At 48.7% G+C, this 19,292-nt stretch overlaps 1 protein-coding gene across 10 annotated transcripts in view; it reads left to right on the forward strand.

The window, feature by feature from the left end:
* Nucleotides 1-19,292, forward strand: part of FANCA (FA complementation group A) — a 61,457-nt gene that overhangs the window by 10,578 nt on the left and 31,587 nt on the right. For 8 of the 10 annotated variants that reach the window (XR_005835543.1, XR_005835544.1, XR_005835542.1 and 5 more), the window contains exons 8-20: nucleotides 1,305-1,384; nucleotides 1,886-1,919; nucleotides 2,328-2,394; nucleotides 4,355-4,467; nucleotides 5,645-5,721; nucleotides 6,035-6,176; nucleotides 6,499-6,632; nucleotides 11,386-11,496; nucleotides 12,569-12,664; nucleotides 12,761-12,820; nucleotides 14,062-14,150; nucleotides 14,700-14,760; nucleotides 14,840-14,889. Coding sequence is in view for 7 of the 10 variants with exons in the window: in XM_040633113.1 (XP_040489047.1) it covers nucleotides 1,305-1,384; nucleotides 1,886-1,919; nucleotides 2,328-2,394; nucleotides 4,355-4,467; nucleotides 5,645-5,721; nucleotides 6,035-6,176; nucleotides 6,499-6,632; nucleotides 11,386-11,496; nucleotides 12,569-12,664; nucleotides 12,761-12,820; nucleotides 14,062-14,150; nucleotides 14,700-14,760; nucleotides 14,840-14,889 (1,114 nt within the window). In the remaining 3 variants the exon portion in view is untranslated. Of the gene's footprint in view, nucleotides 1-1,304; nucleotides 1,385-1,885; nucleotides 1,920-2,327; nucleotides 2,395-2,488; nucleotides 3,121-4,354; nucleotides 4,468-5,644; nucleotides 5,722-6,034; nucleotides 6,177-6,498; nucleotides 6,633-11,385; nucleotides 11,497-12,568; nucleotides 12,665-12,760; nucleotides 12,821-14,061; nucleotides 14,151-14,699; nucleotides 14,761-14,839; nucleotides 14,890-19,292 lie in introns of those variants that run through there. The other 2 variants (XM_040633117.1, XM_040633118.1) reach the window with 2 other exon arrangements.

Below are 19,292 nucleotides of genomic sequence, written 5' to 3' on the forward strand. Positions count from 1 at the left end.
CTGTGTGGGTCTGCTCACACTTGGGTGGTGTGCGAGCTTTGATAAAGTCAGTCTCTTGACCCGTTGTGTTTGGGGGGCTCTAGCTGGTGTGTTTGAAATATGCAGATCATGACCTGCTGAACTAGGGGGCACACGCCACCCACGTGGGGTTGGCAGGTAGCTCCCTCAGCATCTGAGCCCCCACTCTGGGGAAGGGAGAGCCTCCAGAGTCACGCCGATGGGAGGTGCACTCATGGAAAGAGGTCAAGTCACAGGAATGTGTTACTTTCAGATCCCAGAAAAGGAGGGGTGTAGTGAGCCGGGGAAACCCATAAGCGAGGGGAAGAGACAGAGAGCAGGCACCTGTTACTTGTAAGGTGAAGTCACCTGAGGTGACTAACTTTCTGTGGGCTCAGTTCTAAGTGGTTATTTTAAAAGGTGCCCGGGAAAAGCAAAGTAGGAACTGTGGCTGAGCTCATGGCCTGATCTAAACGTCAGACTTGGGGTGAGAGCAGGGGCGGCAGCTCAGAGTGGCTGTCCTCTTGTCACACTTGTTTTTCTGAGTGCCTTTCCCTTGGAGTGGGCCCTGTCCCCAGCTCCTCTCTGAGTTGTCAGATCCTTGTCATTGCCAGGAATGTCTGAAGAATGAAATGTACAAATAAAAGATTAGATGGGAAGTGGAATGTTCCATACACATAGCTTATGAATATTTTTACATTGCAAAAGATGTGTTTATTTTTCCTAAAACCTTCTTGGTGATGGATGTGAGCTCCTTAGGAATTCCTGAGTCTAGACTCAGAGAGTTTAAGTTTAAATCGAATGAGACAGAAAATCTTCTACTCATTTCAGGAGGTATGAGTCTATTTCCTGCCTAACTGTAATGCTTCTGGGTCCTTCTAGAACAGTCCTTACATTACTTGTTTAGGATATTGGCTGGAGAGACAATCCACATGAAAACCTTAGATGCTCCTTTTTTTTTTTTTTTTAAGTGATCTTTACACCTAGCATGGGGCTCAGACTTTACAACCCTGAGAACAAGAGTCACACGCTCCACTGACTGAGGCAGCCAGGTGCCCCAGATCCTACTTTGTTTTAAGAGAAATATCCTTCCCATAAACTTGATGATGAGTAATTTCCCTTTCAAACAGAGTGGCGAGAAGCCAAGTCTGGTTTGGGAAGGATTTTGGTTGGTGGGGCCAGTGAAGGCTTGTGTGTGCGGTGTGGAGCAGGGTGACTGATGTGGGTCCTCACCTTTCCATTTGCTGGGAAGCAGGTGCCCTGCGGAGACCACAGTGCATGTAACTACTTGGGTTTGTGGTTTTCAGATTTTGTGCAGTTGTTTGTTTTGAGAGGATTTGAGAAAAACTCGGATCTGAGAAGTGTGGAGCCTGCACACATGGCCCAGGTAGGAAGAACGGTCAAACGAAGAGTCTGGAATTGACCCGTGACGAAAGTGGAAGTTCTCGGACCGGTGACCCCAAATTTGTCTCTTAGCTTCGATGGGAGATCTGTTATTTTCCTGTGGTGCTCCCTGAGTAGGGTTACTCCCTGCGTCCCCTGGACGTGAGGAAATGGAACAGAGCAGGGATATCTCCCGCCATGTTCTGCTTTCCAGAGTTCTTGAGGGTGAAAGCCTTCAGCACGGCCCAGAATCACAGCCTCTTACCAGCAGAACCCCTCTGTGCTGACCCCGAGAGCTGGGGGCCGCGGGAGGCCGGCAGGATTCGGCCAGGGCCCTGGGGGTCACAGTGGATCCTTGCAGAAAGTCTGCCTTTTTTTCGGTCGGGTCTCCCCAGTGTGGTGGGGTGTGGGTGGAGGCACTTCCTCATTTCCCTGTAGGGTGAGGGCTACTTTTCTCGAGGACGCACGGAAGTGAGTAATGGTGGCCTGCGTTCTGCTTTGACAGCTGTCTGCTGCCGTGCTTCAGAGGATGCTGATCTGTGAGTCGTCTGCTCCAAACCCCACACTGTGCGACAGCTAGTTTGCTAATCAGGGATTCCCAAGGTTTCCTACCTTTCCATTTCAAGTGTTCACCTGCACTTACCCTCTGCTGTTTTTCCTGGCTTTCAGTTCTTGGTGGCTTTACATTTAATGTCCAGAGCTGAAATCAGGGTTAGTTTTGATTGACTTAAAAGACTGAAGTCTTTGGTACTGTTGGGATGTTTGGAGGACTTGTACCCTTGGGGGGCGCGAAGGAGGCTGACGAGGTCTGTTACTTGGAAATTGAGGACCCTTCCTTTCCCAAAGACTTACTATCTGATTTGTCTGGTAATAGCTGGTCAGGGATCATTTTTGATGGATTGTGAGGCTGAGCTGATGTGTTTTCTGTTCCCACTATCTGTCGTTAGTCGCTCTCGAGGCACTGACCACTGGACTGCAGGACTCATCTCCAGCGTACAGGGCGGTGAAGAGCTGGTACGTCCTGGGGGCGGGCCTGCTGGGCATGCTTAGGGGGTGGTGCCTCCTATCTCGAAGGTCCTAGGTGTTTGAACCACTCCTGAAATATCAGCAGCTGATTCCTGCAGACGCTGCCATTGTGACAATGTCCTGTGAGGATGCCCGCTGGAAAGTGCTGGGAGCCCTCTGGTCAGCCTGCTCCTTCTGAAGATGAGGGGGGAGGCCAGCCAGCCCCCTTTCTGCATGAATCCTCTGTCACCTCCGGGTCTTCCTTCCTGGTGTGAGCCCAGATTCCCCCCCAGGGCACCCTTGGAGCGACCTTCTCACTGGGCTCTCCCCGCCACCGCCGTGCCTGTGCCCATTCCTCTCTTCCCCTGAGCCTTCTCTGTTCCCCAAGGTTGGCACTCACACTCACCCATGGTCACGAGTTTGCCACGCTGGCTTTCTCTCTGCGTGGCTCTGGAGGTACAGTTCAGGGCTGGTCGTTGTGGGGTCGGGTTTGCTTCAGAGTAGTGTGGGGTGAAGCTGGCCTGGAAGCTGGTTCTTTCCTGGCAATCCGGGAGAGTTTTCTAGCATTCCCAGGCCTTGCAGATCCCCCTGATCTCTCATTGTTTTGCCCCCGATTACCTGTATTCCAGTTGTTCTGGCGACCCTCCGATGTGCTGTATATAATTCAGTTCTTCACTGAAACTGTTTATACAACATCGCTTAGTTTTCTAAAGTATATGCACTTTTATTACACGCTTGACTGCATTGCTTGAACTCATGTCCTGAGAGAGAATGACTATAGAGGTGTTTGTTTCTTTTTAAATTTCCTTTTTTAAAAAAAGATTGACGCATTTGAGAGAGAGGGAGCACGGGGTGGGGGCCAGAGGGAGAGGGAAAGAGAGTCCCAAGCAGACTCCCCACTGAGCGCAGAGCCCGACTCGGGGCTCAATCTCATGACCCTGAGATCACGACTTGAGCCAAAACCAAGACTCGGATGCCTAACCGACTGAGCCTTTTTAAGTTTCTTAATTAGTTGCCAGTATTTACAATAAAACCACTCGCTGCCCCCACCCCACCCCAGTCTGGATGGCCAGCCTTCCTGGCACATGGGGTTTGCATCCTGGTTCTGTCTCCCAGGAAGGCCAGCAGGGCCCACGGCTGCCCTTTGGCCTGGTGTCTCCTCATGGCTCATGTGACTGGGGCTCTTCTCCCTGAGGAATTGGGTACAGCTGTCAGTGACTGTGACCCTGGCGCACTGAAGTGCCCTCAGGGCCCTGCTGTCAGGCAGCCCCAACACCTTTCGTCCCTCCTGCCCTGTCAGTGACATCTTACCCACTGTCCTTCTCACCCTGGCATGGGATGTCCTTGGCTTCAGGAACTGTTGCTGCATCTGAGTGCCTGTGGATGCCAGGTGCTTTGCACCAGCCTGGCTGTTGCCCTGCTGCCCATGATACCCATTTCACAGATGGGCAGACTGAGGCTTTGTGATGTTGGCATGTTGCTGTGGACTGACCCAGACTTCCCTTTCTGCTTCCGTACTCCATGGGCAGCGCCTTTCTTATTGGACCTGCCCTTCTCTGGACTTTTCTTCCTTCCTTCCTTCCTTCCTTCCTTCCTTCCTTCCTTCCTTCCTTCCTCTCTCCCTCCCTCCCTCCCCTGGGAGAGGAGAGGGAAAAGCAGGCTCCTCGCTGAACAGAGAGCCCGACGCAGGGCTAGATCCCAGGACCCCGGGATCATGACCTCAGCTGAAGGCAGGCTTCACCAACTGAGCCCCCCAGGCACCCCTGGACTTCTTTTCAAGTCGGTGGCACAGTGGCCTGGCAGAGCGAGTGCTTCAGGGTTTTGAAAAGGGCAAGCCTCTGCACCCCCTGAACTGGGAGTTGGGGCCTCGGGGGTCCATGCAGCCTTCCGGACAGTCGCCTTTGCTGAGCTGCGGTGGTGTGTGTGATGCTGTCAGCACTGCTGGGGACTTTCCGTACTGTGTTCGCAGGGTCGGCGTGCTCTGTGGACGCACGTGTGGCGGCATGATCTCAGCGGATGCTCCAAAGAGGTTTTACAGTCACACTCTGACTCAGGTGCTCACTCACAAGCCGGTGCTGAGAGGTGGGTTCCGGGACCCAGCTTGTTTGCCTCCCTTATGGGAGCATGGGCCCCAAAGGTAGTGCTCTGAGACAGGTCGAGACTCGAGGACACGTTATTGTCGGATACCCTTTCATTCGAAAGTTACACATTCTCATAAGGAAAATTAAGAATTAACGAAGTATGGGAAGGAGAACTGTCACCCATATTGTCATCAAAATAGAAATACATTTAATGTGAAGCCTTTCTTGTGGTCTTTTCTCAATAGATTTTGAAAATCTCGTTAACAAATGAAGTCCTAGAATCTGTCGTAATAATTCATCTATCATAAGCATTTTCTTATGGACAGTTGATCCTTGAATGATGTGGGGGTTAGGGACCCTGACCCCTGTGCAGCTGAAAATCTGCATGTAGCTTTTGACTTTCCAGAACTTAACTACTACCAGCCTTCCTGGTAAGAAACACTTGATTAATGCATATTTTGTACGCACCATGTATTGTTCTGACATTAAAGTAAGCTGGAGAAAAGGAAGTAACAGACACGATAAGGAAGAGAATACATGGACAGAACTGTGCCGTACTGATTAGGGAAAAACCGCATGTAAGTGCACCCACACGTTTCAAATCCGTGTTGTTCAAGGGTCAGCTGTAGTTACGGCTCTTCTCAAAAGTGATCGATGTCATGACATGTACCAGTGAGTGTCCTTGGGTTGATGTCACCATCCATTCAGTGATGGTGTTTGCAAGTTTTCACTGTTCCTTGAGGGGCTAAAATGAGCACCTTGCCCACCGAGCTTTATCTGCGTGTGGCACTGTGTCCCTGGGCCGGGTCGTCCGGTGGCACGAGGGAAGCTATGGGCACAGCTGTGTTGCACTCTGAGGGGCTTGCGTAGGGCTCGTTGCCCGCTCCAGCAGCAGCGCCCTCCCTGATTGCTTATCGACAGTTAAAGTGGAAAAGCGGCAAAATTGAAATATAATTAATGGATTAGAAAACACAGAAAATATGATGAAGGGTTAGCAGCAGGGAGCTGGGCCAAAGACACAGACACTTGAGAGTAGAAAACAGTTCACAAACAGAAATGTTTGCTAATAACTGAGAAAATGCCAATTAAAACAAGGCAGTTTTTTGACGTCAAAACAGAAGACAGCTTTTCATGATGACTGACTGGCCGTTTTTGTCTGTTTTTATTTCTGAATGAAGTTTCTGATGCTGTTCAAATGCAGAGAGAGTGGAGCTTTGCGAAGACCCACCGTCTGCTCACCAGTCTGTACCGCAGGGTGGGTGTCGTGCGGCATTCTGCCCTGCTGCTCCTGTGCTTGGTGCTGGGTGGCAGCTGCCAGGGGGCTCCGTGGCTCCCAGCCCAGGGAGAAGGGCCGGCAGGCACAGCCATTCCTGCCTAGACCACCAGGGGGCCCAGAGGCTGGATTTGTGACTTGGGCAAAACACCTTCTCCTTGAAGTGAGAATCCTTCCTGCCCACACGGACCCTGAGGACGGCGGCAGAAGCGTCCCTGGAGGTGGGATGGGGGTGAGGCTGCAGCTGCCTGGTGACGGGCTTGTTCGACCGCCGAGTCGGGAACTTCTGTTTTAGCTCTTCGAGATACTACGTCCAGAGGAGCTGGTTGGCCACTTACAAGAAGTTCTGGAAACACACGAGGTGAACTGGCGGCACGTGCTCTCTTGTGTGTCCACGCTGGTGATCTGCCTGCCTGAAGCGCAGCGGCTGGTTAAAGGTACACTGGGTGGGCGCCCCGTGGCGTGTGCGTGTGTCCGCTTATTTGCGGGTGAGCCTACAGGTGGATGTTGCTGCTCCTCTCACTGCCCCGGGGGTGCCCTGTGTCTTCTCATCTGTGCCCTTCGTCTGTCTCTCATGGTGCCGGCCCTGCTGGCTCCGGCCTCACCTCACGTAGCCTGTGTTTGGCTGCTCTGGGCATTCGTGACCCAGTCTCTTGAACTTGGCGCTGGACATGCATACCCTCCTAAGTGGCGTGCCCTACCCCCGGAGCATGCATGCACGTCCTCGTCTGCCAGCTGTGATGGGTTGTTCCCTCCTAGACTGGGTGGCCCGATTGCTGGCCCGTGCGTTCGAGAGCTGCGACCTGGACAGCATGGTCACCGCGTTCCTGGTGGTGCGTCAGGCTGCGCTGGAGGGCCCCTCTGTGTTCCCATCCTACTCTGACTGGTTCCAGGTGAGCTCCCTCCCGGCAGTGTGTGCTTGTGGCCGGACCCCCGACTTGCCGTCGTAGGAATAGATGCATTCCCGTGGTCAGGTCTGCTCCTCGCGGCCACCCCTGGGACTCCGTGCTGCCCTGTCCGGGGTTTGCCGCGCGCCCTCCCCCGCCCCCTGTCGTTGCCGCCGCGCCTGCCCGATTCAGTCTCCGGGTCTGGGGGTGCCGTCAGGAAAGCATGAAGACAAACGCGGTGGTGGCTGCTGCGTGCACCATGTGGTGTGTCCCAGAGGAGTGCTCTTGGGTCCCTCCTCTCTGTTGGCGCCACATCCGTGTTCTTGCCACGTCTGTGCCGCTGTTCACAGACCAGCAGAGTCCCGCTGCTGAGGACACGGCTTCCAGATGTCCACTTGGAAGGCTGGGCCTGTGTGAATCGGTTGGGTACAAAGACGTCTCAGTCTTTGTGGAGGTTTTGGGTTTTCCTGCCACGCTGTGGGGTGATGCAGCTGTTGCTTCCTTGCGGGGAGCCCACCTTGCTCCGGTTCTGAGGGCGGCTGCACTGGCAGAAGCCTGCCTTGGCCCAGCCTCTGCCGGCCTGGGGTGCTGGTAGAGGATGGGTGGTCGTGGTGTTCTTTCTTTATTCTTCCCATCAGTCCTGTGTTCCCCCACAACGGGCTGTCGGCCCAGGGCACCCGCTGGCCTCACAGGGGCTCTTGGCAGTGTTCACTGCCGGGGTACCCTTGGTGGTCATCAGAGCTGGCCTGTGTCCTCTGTCTGCCGAGAGCTGTGTCCAGGTGATTTGGTCCATCCAGGTGTCCCCCGGGCCTGGGATTTGCTGAGTTCTCAGGGCGACATAAGGACAGGAATGCTTTGCAAGTGCTGTGTTGATGGTGGGGTGTTTTGGTTTTGTTTTTCCTTTTACCTTTTAAATAAACTTTATTGAGATATCATTTATATAAAATGCACCCAATTTAAGTAAATGGTTGGGTGAGTTTGACAGATGTTTATGTGTATGTTCAGTGTTTGAAGATCTCTTTAATCTTAATTTCAAGAATGTTAATGTAAATAGGCCAATGTGATGATTTTAAATTTGAGCCCTTTGGGATCATGAATTACGGTTCTTAGCTCATCACCGTGTGCTTGTAATTTTTCTAATGAGAATAACTGTCTTTTTCCTGGTGTGACATTAAATGCTGTTGCAGCCGCAGACCCGGGGACGTGTCTGTTATTCTGGATAGCGGACATGAATCCTTCACATGAACTGTGCTCTCCTCTGGCGTTTCGAGTCCTGTTTCCACGGTGTCATTGAGGCTCACTCTTGACCGAGTGGATGTTGCCAAGAGTCACTAACCCTTCCGTGTAGACAGGCTAGAGGGAGGAAATGATGCCCCTCGTACTTTGCGGGGAGCTGAATGGTGATGTGGGGATGGTCCTCTTCCCATCTGCTGGCTTTTTTGTTTTGTTTTGTTTTTTTGTTTTTATTTCAATCACCCGGTGCTCATCTCAAGTGCACTCCATCCCCATCACCCCCCCCCCCCCCCCCCCCGACTCCCCTCTGGTCACCATCTGGGTGTTCTCTGTACTTCAGAGCCTGTTTCGTGGTTTGCCTCTCTTTTTCCTTCGGTCTTTTGTTTAAGTTCCACAGTGAGTGAGATCATACGGTCTTTGTCTTTCTCTGATTTATTTCACTTAGCATAACATTCTGTAGCTCCATCCATGTCTTTGCAAATGACAAGACTGCATTCTTTTCTAGATGAGTAAGATTCTGTTGCGTGTGTACATCACATCTTCTTGGTCCATCCAGCAGTCAGGGGACACTTGGGCTGCTTCCATAGCTTGGGTATTATAAATAATGCTGCTATAAACATAGAGGTGCCTATATCCTTTGATTTAGTATTTTTCTTAAAGGTTTTATTTATTTGAGGGGTGCCTGGGTGGCTCAGTCGGTGAAGTGTCTGCCGTCGGTTCAGGTCGTGATCCCAGGGTCCTGGGGTCGGGTCCTGCATCGGGCTCCCTTCTCAGCAGGGAGTCTGCTTCCCCCTCTCCCTCTGCCTCTGTGCGCTCTCCCTCTCTCTCGCAAATAAATAAATAAAATCTTTAAAAAAAAATTAAGATTTTATTTATTTGAGACAGAGCAACTGAGCCACCCAGTTGCCCCAGCAATCTACACATTTACAGTTTTCAGAGTACAGGTCTTTTACCTCTTTGGTTGGGTTTATTCCTGGGTATCTTAGTGTTTTTGGTGCAGTTGTAAATGGGGTTGTTTTCTTGATTTCTCTTTCTGCTGCATCATTATTAATGTATAGAAATGTAACAGGTTTCTGGACATTGATTTTGTATCCTGTGACTTTACTGAGTTTATCAGGTATAGTACTTTTTTGGTGGAGTCTTTTAGGGTTTCTGTATATAGTGTCATGTCCTGCAGATAATGAAAGTTTTGCTTTCTCCTTGCTGATTCAAATGCCATTTATTTCTGTTTGTGGTATGATTTCTTTGGCTAGGACTTCAGTGCAATGTTGAATAAAAGTGGGCATCCTTGTCGTGTTCCTGACCTTAAGGGGAAAGACTCTCCGTTTCTCCCTTTTAGGATGATGTCAGCTGTGGGTTTTCATATATGGCCTTTATTATGTAGAGGTACATTCCCTCTAAACCTTTGTTGAGGGTTTTTATCATGAACGGATGCTGTACTTTGTCAGACGTTTCTTCTGCATCTGTTGAAGTGATCGTGTGATTCTTGACCTTTCTCTCAGTGATGTGCTGTGTCACGTTGGTTTGCAGATACTGAACCCCCCTTGTAGCCCCGGGATAGGTCCCGCTTGTGACGCACTGAGTGGTGTTCTTCATGTATTGTTGGATTCGGTTTGCTAGTATCTTGCTGAGGAGTTTTGCACCCTTGTTCATCAGGGCTGTTGGCCTGTAATTCTTCTTTAGTGGGGTTTTTATTTAGTTTTGGTGTCAGGGTCATGCTGTCCTCGTAGAACAAATTTGGTAGCTTTCTTCTGGCAATTTTTTGGAATAGTTTGAGGAGAATAGGTATTAACTAGAAATGTTTGGTAGAATTCACTTGTGAAGCCATCTGGCCTGGACTTTTTGTTGGTTGGGAGTTTTTTGGTGACTGATTGAATTTCTCTGCTGGGAATCGCTGTTCATGTTTTCAATTTGTTCCTGTTTTGGGAGGTTATATGTTTCTAGGAATTTATCCATTTCTTCCAGGTTGTCCAATTTGTTGGCATATAGTTTTTCATAATAATGTCTTATAATTGTTTCTAGTTCTGTGGTATTGGTTGTTACTTCTCCTCTCTCATTTGTGATTTTGTTTATTGGGGTCCTTTCTTTTTTTCTTGATAAGTCTGGCTAGAGATTTATCGTTTTTATTGCTTTTTTTCAAAGAACCAGCTCCTGGTTTCATTGGTCTGTTCTCCTTTTTTTTTTTTTTTTAAGTTTCTATATTGTTTGTTTCTGCTCCCATCTTTCCATTTCCTTCTTTCTGTTGGTTTTAGGTTCTGCTTGTTGTTGGTTTTTCTAGCTGATTGAGGTGTAGGGTTAGGTTACGTATTTGAGCTTTTCCTTGCTTCCTGAGAACCGCTTCTCCGCATCCCAGAGGTTTTGGACTGTTGTGTGTTCATCTTCATTTGTTTCCATGTGCTTTTTTTTCTTCTTTGACTTCTTGGTTGACCCATTCATTTTCAGTCGCATGTTGTTTGAGCTCCATGTATCTGTGGTCTTGTGGTCGACTTCTAGTTTTATAGCGTTGTGGACTTTGTCAGTCTTCAGGTCGGTTTCTGGGGCATCTGGGATGATTTGATTGTTACCTAGTTGCGTTTGTGGGACAAGGCGAGTCTGGGGTCCTCCTGCCCTGCTGCCATCTTCCCCTTACCTGGTGGCTGCTTGTGTCTGCACCGCTGTCCTGTTCAGAAGAATTCTGTCGTGCGCTTTGACAGGTTGCTGCCGCGGCCCTCCACGCATAGTGGCGGAGGCTATGGCGTTCTGGCGAGCTGGGCCGGGGCAGGACTTCGTGTGGCTGGGTGTTCAGTTCTCTGGACAGAGGCTCCTTGCAGCCCTTCTGGGCCGAGGCCCGTTCTGGAATCCCCAGGCGCCCTCAATTCCTGGAAGGGCCTGCTTTTCTCTTGTGAGCTGGGCTCTTTCAGGGTCCCGAGGGGGTGCCTTTCTTGGCTCGCTCCCCTGCGGTGACCTTGTCTCCTCACAGAAGAGTAACTCCTCGGGAGTTACCGCGGTTCAGAAGTGGCTTCATCGTGTAGAATGTGTTTATTCATTGAGGAAAGAGCCCTTGTTAGGGCAGCTAATACATTGTGCTTCCGAAGGTCACAAAAAGATGGTACAGTTACTGTTTTCTACAGGAATATATATATATAATTTTTTTTTTTTTTAAGATTTTATTTATTTAGTCGACAGAGAGACAGCCAGCGAGAGAGGGAACATAAGCAGGGGGAGTGGGAGAGGAAGAAGCAGGTTCATTGCAGAGGAGCCTGATGTGGGACTCGATCCCATAATGCCGGGATCACGCCCTGAGCCGAAGACAGATGCTTAACCGCTGTGCCACCCAGGCGCCCCTACAGGAATATATTTTTAATTTTTGTTTTAAATAACTTTTCAGCCCATCTTCTCAGGCAGGCAGAGCCGTGGCATCGTGGGATTACAGGAGCCCAGGTGGCTGTTTCCCTTTGATGCACCTGAGCCTCTGTTTCTGCCGCCGCGTGACCTGTCCCCGTGTGGGTGCACGGCCCCTCGCCCTCACGCCCGCCTCTCCCTCCAGGCCTCCTTCGGGAACACGAGGGGCTTCCACAGTGGCAGCAAGAAGACCCTGGTCTTTCTCTTCAAGTTCCTGTCAGACCTCGTGCCCTTTGAGGCTCCCCGGTATCTGCAGGTGAGCGGCTGTCCACCCACCCGGGCATCCCGCTGTCTTTGCCCGGTGCAGACCTTACAGCTGGGTTTGTCATTGTGCTCTCGGGTGTGGAAACCACGTGTGTGCTGGTAAGATGCCCCGGAACCAGCCCCTTGTCCATCCCTGGGGCATGGTCGGGGACAGCACACAGCCCCAGCAAGGTCGGGGAGGTTGTGCCAGCCCAGCAGGACGTCCTCAGCACCCACTCAGTGGGAGGACATTGTCCTGTACGCCACGGCCCCACGTTTGGGTTCTCAATGAGATATATGTGATTGATATAGATATATATATCATATATATATTTTTGGTAGTTTCAGGTTTTTATTCAAATTTCGGTTAAGATATAAAATGATATAGTTTTATGTTGAAGAAGAACCAGGAGGATACACCCCAAAGTGCCCGTGGCCATTACTTCCGGGGGTGGAAGACATTACACCTTCATACAGTTTGCATTTTTAATAACAAATCTGTATGAACTTCATGGTTAAAAATGCCTTTCTGCAAGCTTTCTTTTTTAGTCAGGTCACTCTGCCCAGGATTCTTGGAGGGTTGGGCCCTGGAGACTGATTCTTACTTCTTTCTGTAATTCAGAAATTTCCATTACACTCCAAAGAATATGTGTGGCCTAAGGGACAAAGAAGCATATAGAATGTACCCATCAGGGAGTGAAGGTCAGAGCTTGCACCCTGCCCTGAGGGCTTGACCCTTGTGTCCTTGGGGCTGGAGCACCCCTGTGCTAGTGCTTCAGGGGAGAGACTCGGGGCGGGGGTGCCAGGCTGCCGTGGGCGAGGGGCCAGCTCTGTGGGAGGACACAGGCCCCGCCCGGCCAGGCCCCCTTGGGAAGGACAGTCCACAGGTGCATGTAGAGACAGACCCTCGCCCCAGATTCTGTCTGTTCCAGCTCTGGCTCAAGCCCCCTGAGTCTTGGGCTCATCCTTTGAGTTTCCTGCTATCGCTGTAAGTTCAGGTGTCCGCGGTGAGCCGTTGCTGCTGCCCCACAAGGTCACCCGCGGTCGGTGGGCTGACGGGGCCCTGCTCTGCCGTCTGCCTGCAGGTGCACATTCTCCATCCACCGCTGGTGCCCAGCAAGTACCGCTCGCTGCTCACAGACTACGTCGCGCTGGCCCGGACGCGCCTGGCTGACCTGAAGGCGAGTCACGGCCTCCCCTCCCCAGCAGCGGCGGCTTATTCTGCCTCTCCCCACAAAGGCCAGTGCCTCACATTCCCGACCATGTCGCCTCTGCAGGTTTCGGTGGAAAACATGGGCCTTTACGAGGATCTGTCTTCAGCCAGGGACATCGCAGAGGTAAGGCCACCTCGGTTCTGTGGCTTCCTGTGGCCTCTGGCCCGTGCTCACCAAGCACAGTCTGACTTCCTGGGACTCTGAGCTGAGCGTGTGGGCCTTTTCTGTCTGCTGCAGCTGGAGGATGGGAGTTAAGCAAGTTACTGTGTGCAGGAAGGCCTGTCTTTCAGATCTTCATTCATGTGGGTTTGCAGCAAAGACGAAGTCTTTAAAACAGGGTGGGAGGAAGATCCTGTGTTTCTAAGAATTTCAGGAAGAAGTGTTAACTATACGTAAACCAAATGTCAGATGGCTCTGTGGTGTGTGTATGTGTTATTTTAAGATTCTTTTACTTAGGGGCGCCTGGGCGGCTCGGTCGGTGAGGTGTCTGCCTTCGGCTCAGGTCATGATCCCGGGTCCTGGGATCGAGTCCCCTGTCGGGCTCCCTGCTCAGCGGGGAGTCTTCTTCTCCCTCTCCCCCTGTCCCGCCCCCTGCTCATGCTCCCTCTCTTTCTCTCTCTCTCTCTCATAAATAAATAAAATCTAAAGAAAAAAAAAACCTCTATGACTTAAAAGTTGTGAGTGGCCAGAGAGCCCTTAAAGCTGCCAGGAGAGTGTTAGGTGAATATTTTAAAGTATTTATACACACACACACACACGTTTATATATATGGGTTTTTGTTTTTAAGATTTTATTCATTTATTTGAGAGAGCATGAGCGGGTGGGAGGGGGAGAAGCAGGCTCCCCTCTGAGCAGGGAGCCCAATGTGGGACTTGATCCCAGGACCCTGGGATCATGACCTGAGCCGAAGGCAGAGGCTTCACAGACTGAGCCACCCAGGTGCCCCATATTTTTAAGTATTTAATGTAGGTATCTATTTAAGGTTTATTGGTATTCATATGTTGTCATTTCATAATTTTTTTAACTCTGAAAAATTAAGTCCCTTCACCTTCCCCTCAGAGTCTTTCTTCAGAACCCTGTGTTCTCCTTGAGGGGAGCCAGGAGGGCGGCAGAGCCTCCCAGAGGTGTTGAATGGTCCCCGGGTGGCTCATTGCTAGGTGTGAGCTTCCTGGGAACGTGAAACAGCAGTCAGTCCCTTTCCGTGGTCTTGCTGGCATCGGTTTGTCCGAACATCCCCTTGCTGTCCCCCTTGAAATGGCAGAGTTGTCGTGGTACCAAACAGTAGGCTGATGGCACCCTCCCCTGGTCAGTGTCTTTTCTTTCACATCGTCTGTTCCTTTCCCGTCCTCCCCATGTGGAGCCAGCCCCACAGCCAAGCGCACCAGGATGTGGAGAAGGCCATCACGGTGTTTGAACACACAGGGAAGATTCCTGTCGCCGTCATGGAGGCCAGGTAGGGGCATGCTTCCTGGAGTTTTCCCGTCTGTCCTCAGAGCCCCTCGGAGCAGGGTGTCTGTTGTGATTGTGGGTGACTGAGATAGACGCCCCAGCACGAGTCCTGTGGTGAGGTGGCTCAGAGCCCTTGCTGTGAGACTCATTTTCTTGAGAAAAGCCAATGGGTATTGTTGCGTAGAGCCCCCAAAGAAGGGTGAGAATGAGCCCACGGTGTGGCCGACTCTTGGTTTTGGCTCAAGTCATGATCTCGGGGTCCTGGGATTGAGCCCGATGTTGGGCTCCATGCTCAGCGGGTTGTCTGTTTGAGATTCTCTCTCTCTCTCCCTCTCCCCATCCCCCCCTCGCACGCTCGCACGTGCATTCACGCTCTGTCTCTGAAATACAACTGTGGTATATCTTAGCCATGCGACATGGAATGAGACAACCCGCTGGGGCCACCCTGTGAGATGCAGTGAGTTTCTGTGGAAGTGGATGTTTTCGTGGTTGTCAGGACGGCGTTCTGACGCTTCTGTCACCTGCGACTCTGAGTCTGCTCTTCTTGTTGCAGCATCTTCAGGAGACCCTACTACGTGTCTCACTTTCTCCCTGCCCTGCTCACACCTCGAGTGGTCAGTACGTGTGGTCACGGACTTGGGTCCCCGTTGGCAGAACGCACATGTCTCACTTGAATCCCACCTTCCCTCACAGCTTCCGAGAACCCCCGATTCCAGAGCCGCCTTGATAGAGTCCCTGAAGAGGTACGCAAGGACACCTGTTTCCAGGAGGGTTGTTGACAAATGCAAAGAATTGTGATTCTTTTGTAGAGAAATGGGTTGTTTTTTTTTTTTATAATGATTTTTTATTATATTATGTTAGTCACCATACAGTACATCCCCGGTTTCCGATGTAAGGCTCGATGACTCATTAGTTGTGTATAACACCCAGTGCACCATGCAATACGTGCCCTCCTTACTACCCATCACCGGTCTATCCCATTCCCCCACCCCCCTCCCCTCTGAGGCCCTCAGTTTGTTTCTCAGAGTCCATAGTCTCTCATGTTTCATTCCCCCTTCTGATTACCCCCCCATTTCTTTATCCCTTTCTTCCCCTACTGATCTTCCTACGTCTTATGTTCCACGGATGAGAGAAACCATATGATAATTGTCTTTCTCTGCTTGACTTATTTCACTTAGCATTATCTCCTCCAGTGCCGTCCATGTTGTAGCAAATGTTGAGAACTCGTTCTTTCTGATAGCTGAGTAATATTCCATTGTATATATGGACCACAACTTTTTTTTTTTTTTTTTAAAGATTTTATTTATTTATTCGACAGAGATAGAGACAGCCAGTGAGAGAGGGAACACAAGCAGGGGGAGTGGGAGAGGAAGAAGCAGGCTCACAGCGGAGGAGCCTGACGTGGGGCTCGATCCCAGATCGCCGGGATCACGCTCTGAGCCGAAGGCAGACGCTTAACCGCTGTGCCACCCAGGCGCCCCTGGACCACAACTTCTTAATCCAGTCATCTGTTGAAGGGAGAAATGTGTTTTATTTATAAAATATTGGCTCAAAATTTGTTAAGATTTTATTTTATTTATTATTTTTTTAAAGATTTTCTTTATTTATTTGACAGAGGACACAAGCAGGGAGAGCAGCAGGCAGAGGGAGAGGGAGAGGGAGAAGCAGTCTCCCTACTGAGCAGGGAGCCTGACGGGGGACTCAGTCCCAGAACCTGGGATCATGACCTGAGCCGAAGACAGATGCTTAACTGACTGAGCCACCCACACACCCCTCAAAATTGGTTAAGATTTTAAAAAGAAATTTTCTTCAATTCTGAATATCACCACTGACTGTCATTTTTTGATGAACTTTTAGGGCTTTCATTCTGGGAATTTAAAAGTCATGTTATTGGTCCATAATCATTGTGAAAGGAGAATTTAAGCAAAGAAGGAAAAGAACAGGGAGACTTAGAAGCCTCGCCCCACAAGAGATTGGGGTAGACCAGGACTCCGGGAGGACATGGAGTCTCGGGCTCCCAGCTCGCATGTGACCGGCTTCCCAGGGTTGTCCTGTCTGTAAATCCTGCTTCCTAGTGGGGCTCTTATAGCATAATGATACCCGTAAGAAGGTCGAAAAGAGAAAGAGCCTAGAAAGTAAAAGTAAACGTTTTCATCTTAAAATAAGACCATTCTTTGGGATCTTTATGTTTGTTTATTTTTTTTATATAAAATATTCCATGGGGCACCTGGGTGGCTCAGTCGTTAAGCATCCTGGGATCGAGCCCCGCATCGGGCTCCCTGCTCTGCTGGGAGCCTGCCTCTTCCTCTCCCACTCCTGCTGCTTGTGTTCCCTCTCTCGCTGGTTGTCTCTCTGTCAAATAAATAAATAAAATCTTTAAAAAATAAATAAATAAACTATTGTAAAAGTACAGAGACCAGTGTAATAAAAAGCACCCATATGCCTCACTCACATTAATGCTTTGCTGCCTTTCCTTTTTTTTGTTTTTTCTCAAAATAAAACAGTACTGGTATTGTGGAAACCCTTCTCAGGGCATCTGGGTGGCTCAGTCCATGAAGCGTCTGCGTTCAGCTCAAGCCATGAGGTCAGGGTCCTGGGATCGAGCCCCACATCGGGCTCCGTGCTTGGTGGGGAGTCTGCTTCTCCCTCTTCCCACCCCCTGCTCATGCTCTCTCATTATCTCTCTTCTCTCTCTCTCAAAAAAACAAAACAAAAAACCCTTCTCAGTCCAGCTCCCTGACCCACTTTCCTTTTTCCCTTTCTAAGGAAACCATTATCCTGAAGTTGATGTATAATCTTTTTTCTATTTTTGTTTCACTTTTTATCATCTTTTTCGTTGGGGGAGGGGCCAAGGGAGAAGGACATAGGCTCAGTCTCACAACCCTGGGATCATGACCTGAGCTGAAATCAAGAGTCAGATGCCTAACCGACTGAGCCTCCCAGGCACCCCTCTTTTTTCTGTTTACTTCTTTTATTGCACATGTTTGCTGCTACGAAGTGGGTGTGTGTCCACGCACACACATCGCACTGTGACCTTCTGCAGCTGGCCTTTTCACTTGCCCTGATGGCCGTGTGCTCTGGGTCACTTGTTTCACCACGGCACCGAATTCTGTTCTCTGGCTGCAGCTGCTGTGCTGCGTGACCCCAAGGCCCCGTGGCCTACAGAATAACCACCTTGATTAGTTTGCCCCTCCCCTGTCACAGAACTCTTAGGTGAGCTCCAGTGTCGTGTTATGGTCGTGCTTCAGTGGACCTCCTTGGATGTATCTCTGTGAAATCTCAGAATTTTTCGTGGAATAATTTTAGAGATTAATTTTTGGGTAGTTGACTTTGTTATGATAACTTTTTCCTTCTGTGAACATAGTATATCTATTTAACCCTTTCAATTGTAGATTTTTCTATCTTGTAAATTTTTCGTTCAGTATACTACTAGGTACTTAGATTTTGTTGCTGTGAAAAGCATATTACTTTTTTTTTTGGTTATTGCTGAGGTGGGGGTGGTCCCCTATCCAGTAATCCTGCTGCACTTACTTGTAGTAGCTGGTTGGTGGGTTTTCTTTGTAGATAATCACATTGTCTGTAAGAGTTAACAGTTTGTCTTTTCCTTTCTGATCTTTATAGCTCTTCATTTTTGTCTTACTGCGTTCTGTAGGCTTTTTATGATAATATTAAATCGTAGGAATTAGACGCTGTCTTGATCCTGACTCAAATAGGAATGCTTCTAAAGTTTTACTAATATTTACATTTGCTGTTCTCTCCTTATATTTTCATATAGTTTCTACGATAGTAAGAAAGTTCCCTCTGTGAATTTGCTAAGGACTTTTAGCATGAATTAATGCTTTTGTTGCATCTAAGATGGTTTTGCTGTTCTGTAATCTGTTATAGGACAGATTACATTGATTTTTCCACTGTCCTTGCGTTCCTGGATCATTCCCTTCTTGGTAATGATTTTTTATTATACAGGCTGTTGAATTTGAGTTAGTGATACTTTATTTAGGGTTTTTGCATCTTTGTCTCGTACTCTTTTACTTATCTTGGCTGCTTTGACATCAAGGCTGTAGTACGTCATGGAATGAATTGGGCAGCCTTCCCTCTTTCCTGTCTCCTAAAACAGTCCGTGTAACGCAGCTATTCTGTGTCCCTTTAGGTTTGGTAAAACTTGGCTATAAAATCATCTGTTCCTGGTATCTATTTTGGAGGTAGGCTCTTGACAACTGATTCAGTTTCTTGAATGTTTATATTTTTAGGTTTTTTATTTCTCCTTGAGTTAGTTGTATGTTTCTAGGAAACCATCTATTTCATCTAAATTTTCAAATTTACTGACATAGCATTGTTTATCGTGTGTGTATGTTTATAAATGGGCTGCACGCCCAATATGGGGCTTGAACTCACAACCCTGAGATCAAGATACGAGGTGGGATCAAGAGTTGGATGTCTGAGCAATCCAGGCACCTTTTTTTTTTTTTTTTTGGTAATTCCTGCTAGTGTCAGTTTTGCCCTTTCTTTGTGATTCTCTCTTGTTAAAGATTTGTCTGTTATATTAATTTTATTGCATAACTGCTTTTTGGTAAACCTGCTGATTTATTTTTTATCTTCTGTTTCATTGCTTTTAGGTTTTAGTTTTTATTTAGTTTCATTTTCTTTGTATTTTCTTGAATTTACTCTTTTCTTTTTATAGGTTCTTAAGCTGGTTGCTTAACTCAGTTTTTATAATCTTTCTTGTGTTTTAATACAGGTATATCTTAATAAAATTTACCTCTAAGTGTTACTTTAGTGCCTTCCAAAGGTTTCAATATATAGTTCTGAGAGTGTCATTCAGCTCTAAATGTTTTATTACTTGTGTTACGATTTTCTTACAATTTTTAGTTAGTTGTAAATGAATTAAAAAATTTTCCAAACATATAGGTATTTGTCCCTGAGCTTTTATTGTTGATTTCTAATTTAATTATATTATTTTCAAAGAACATGATTAGCTTTTTATGGATTTTTTTCAAGTTGAGCCTTTCCCGTAGACTACGTACACATTGGGCATTTGTAAACATTCCTGCACACTCTTTAATTTGGATGGTGTGGGGTCTGCTTGTTCCATTTTACTTGTTCTCGAGTTTCCTGTATCCTGACCAGTTTTCTGTCACTTTATTATGGA

This window comes from Ursus maritimus, unplaced genomic scaffold (assembly GCF_017311325.1).
Source record: "Ursus maritimus isolate PB19 unplaced genomic scaffold, ASM1731132v1 scaffold_19, whole genome shotgun sequence".
NCBI lineage: Eukaryota > Metazoa > Chordata > Mammalia > Carnivora > Ursidae > Ursus > Ursus maritimus.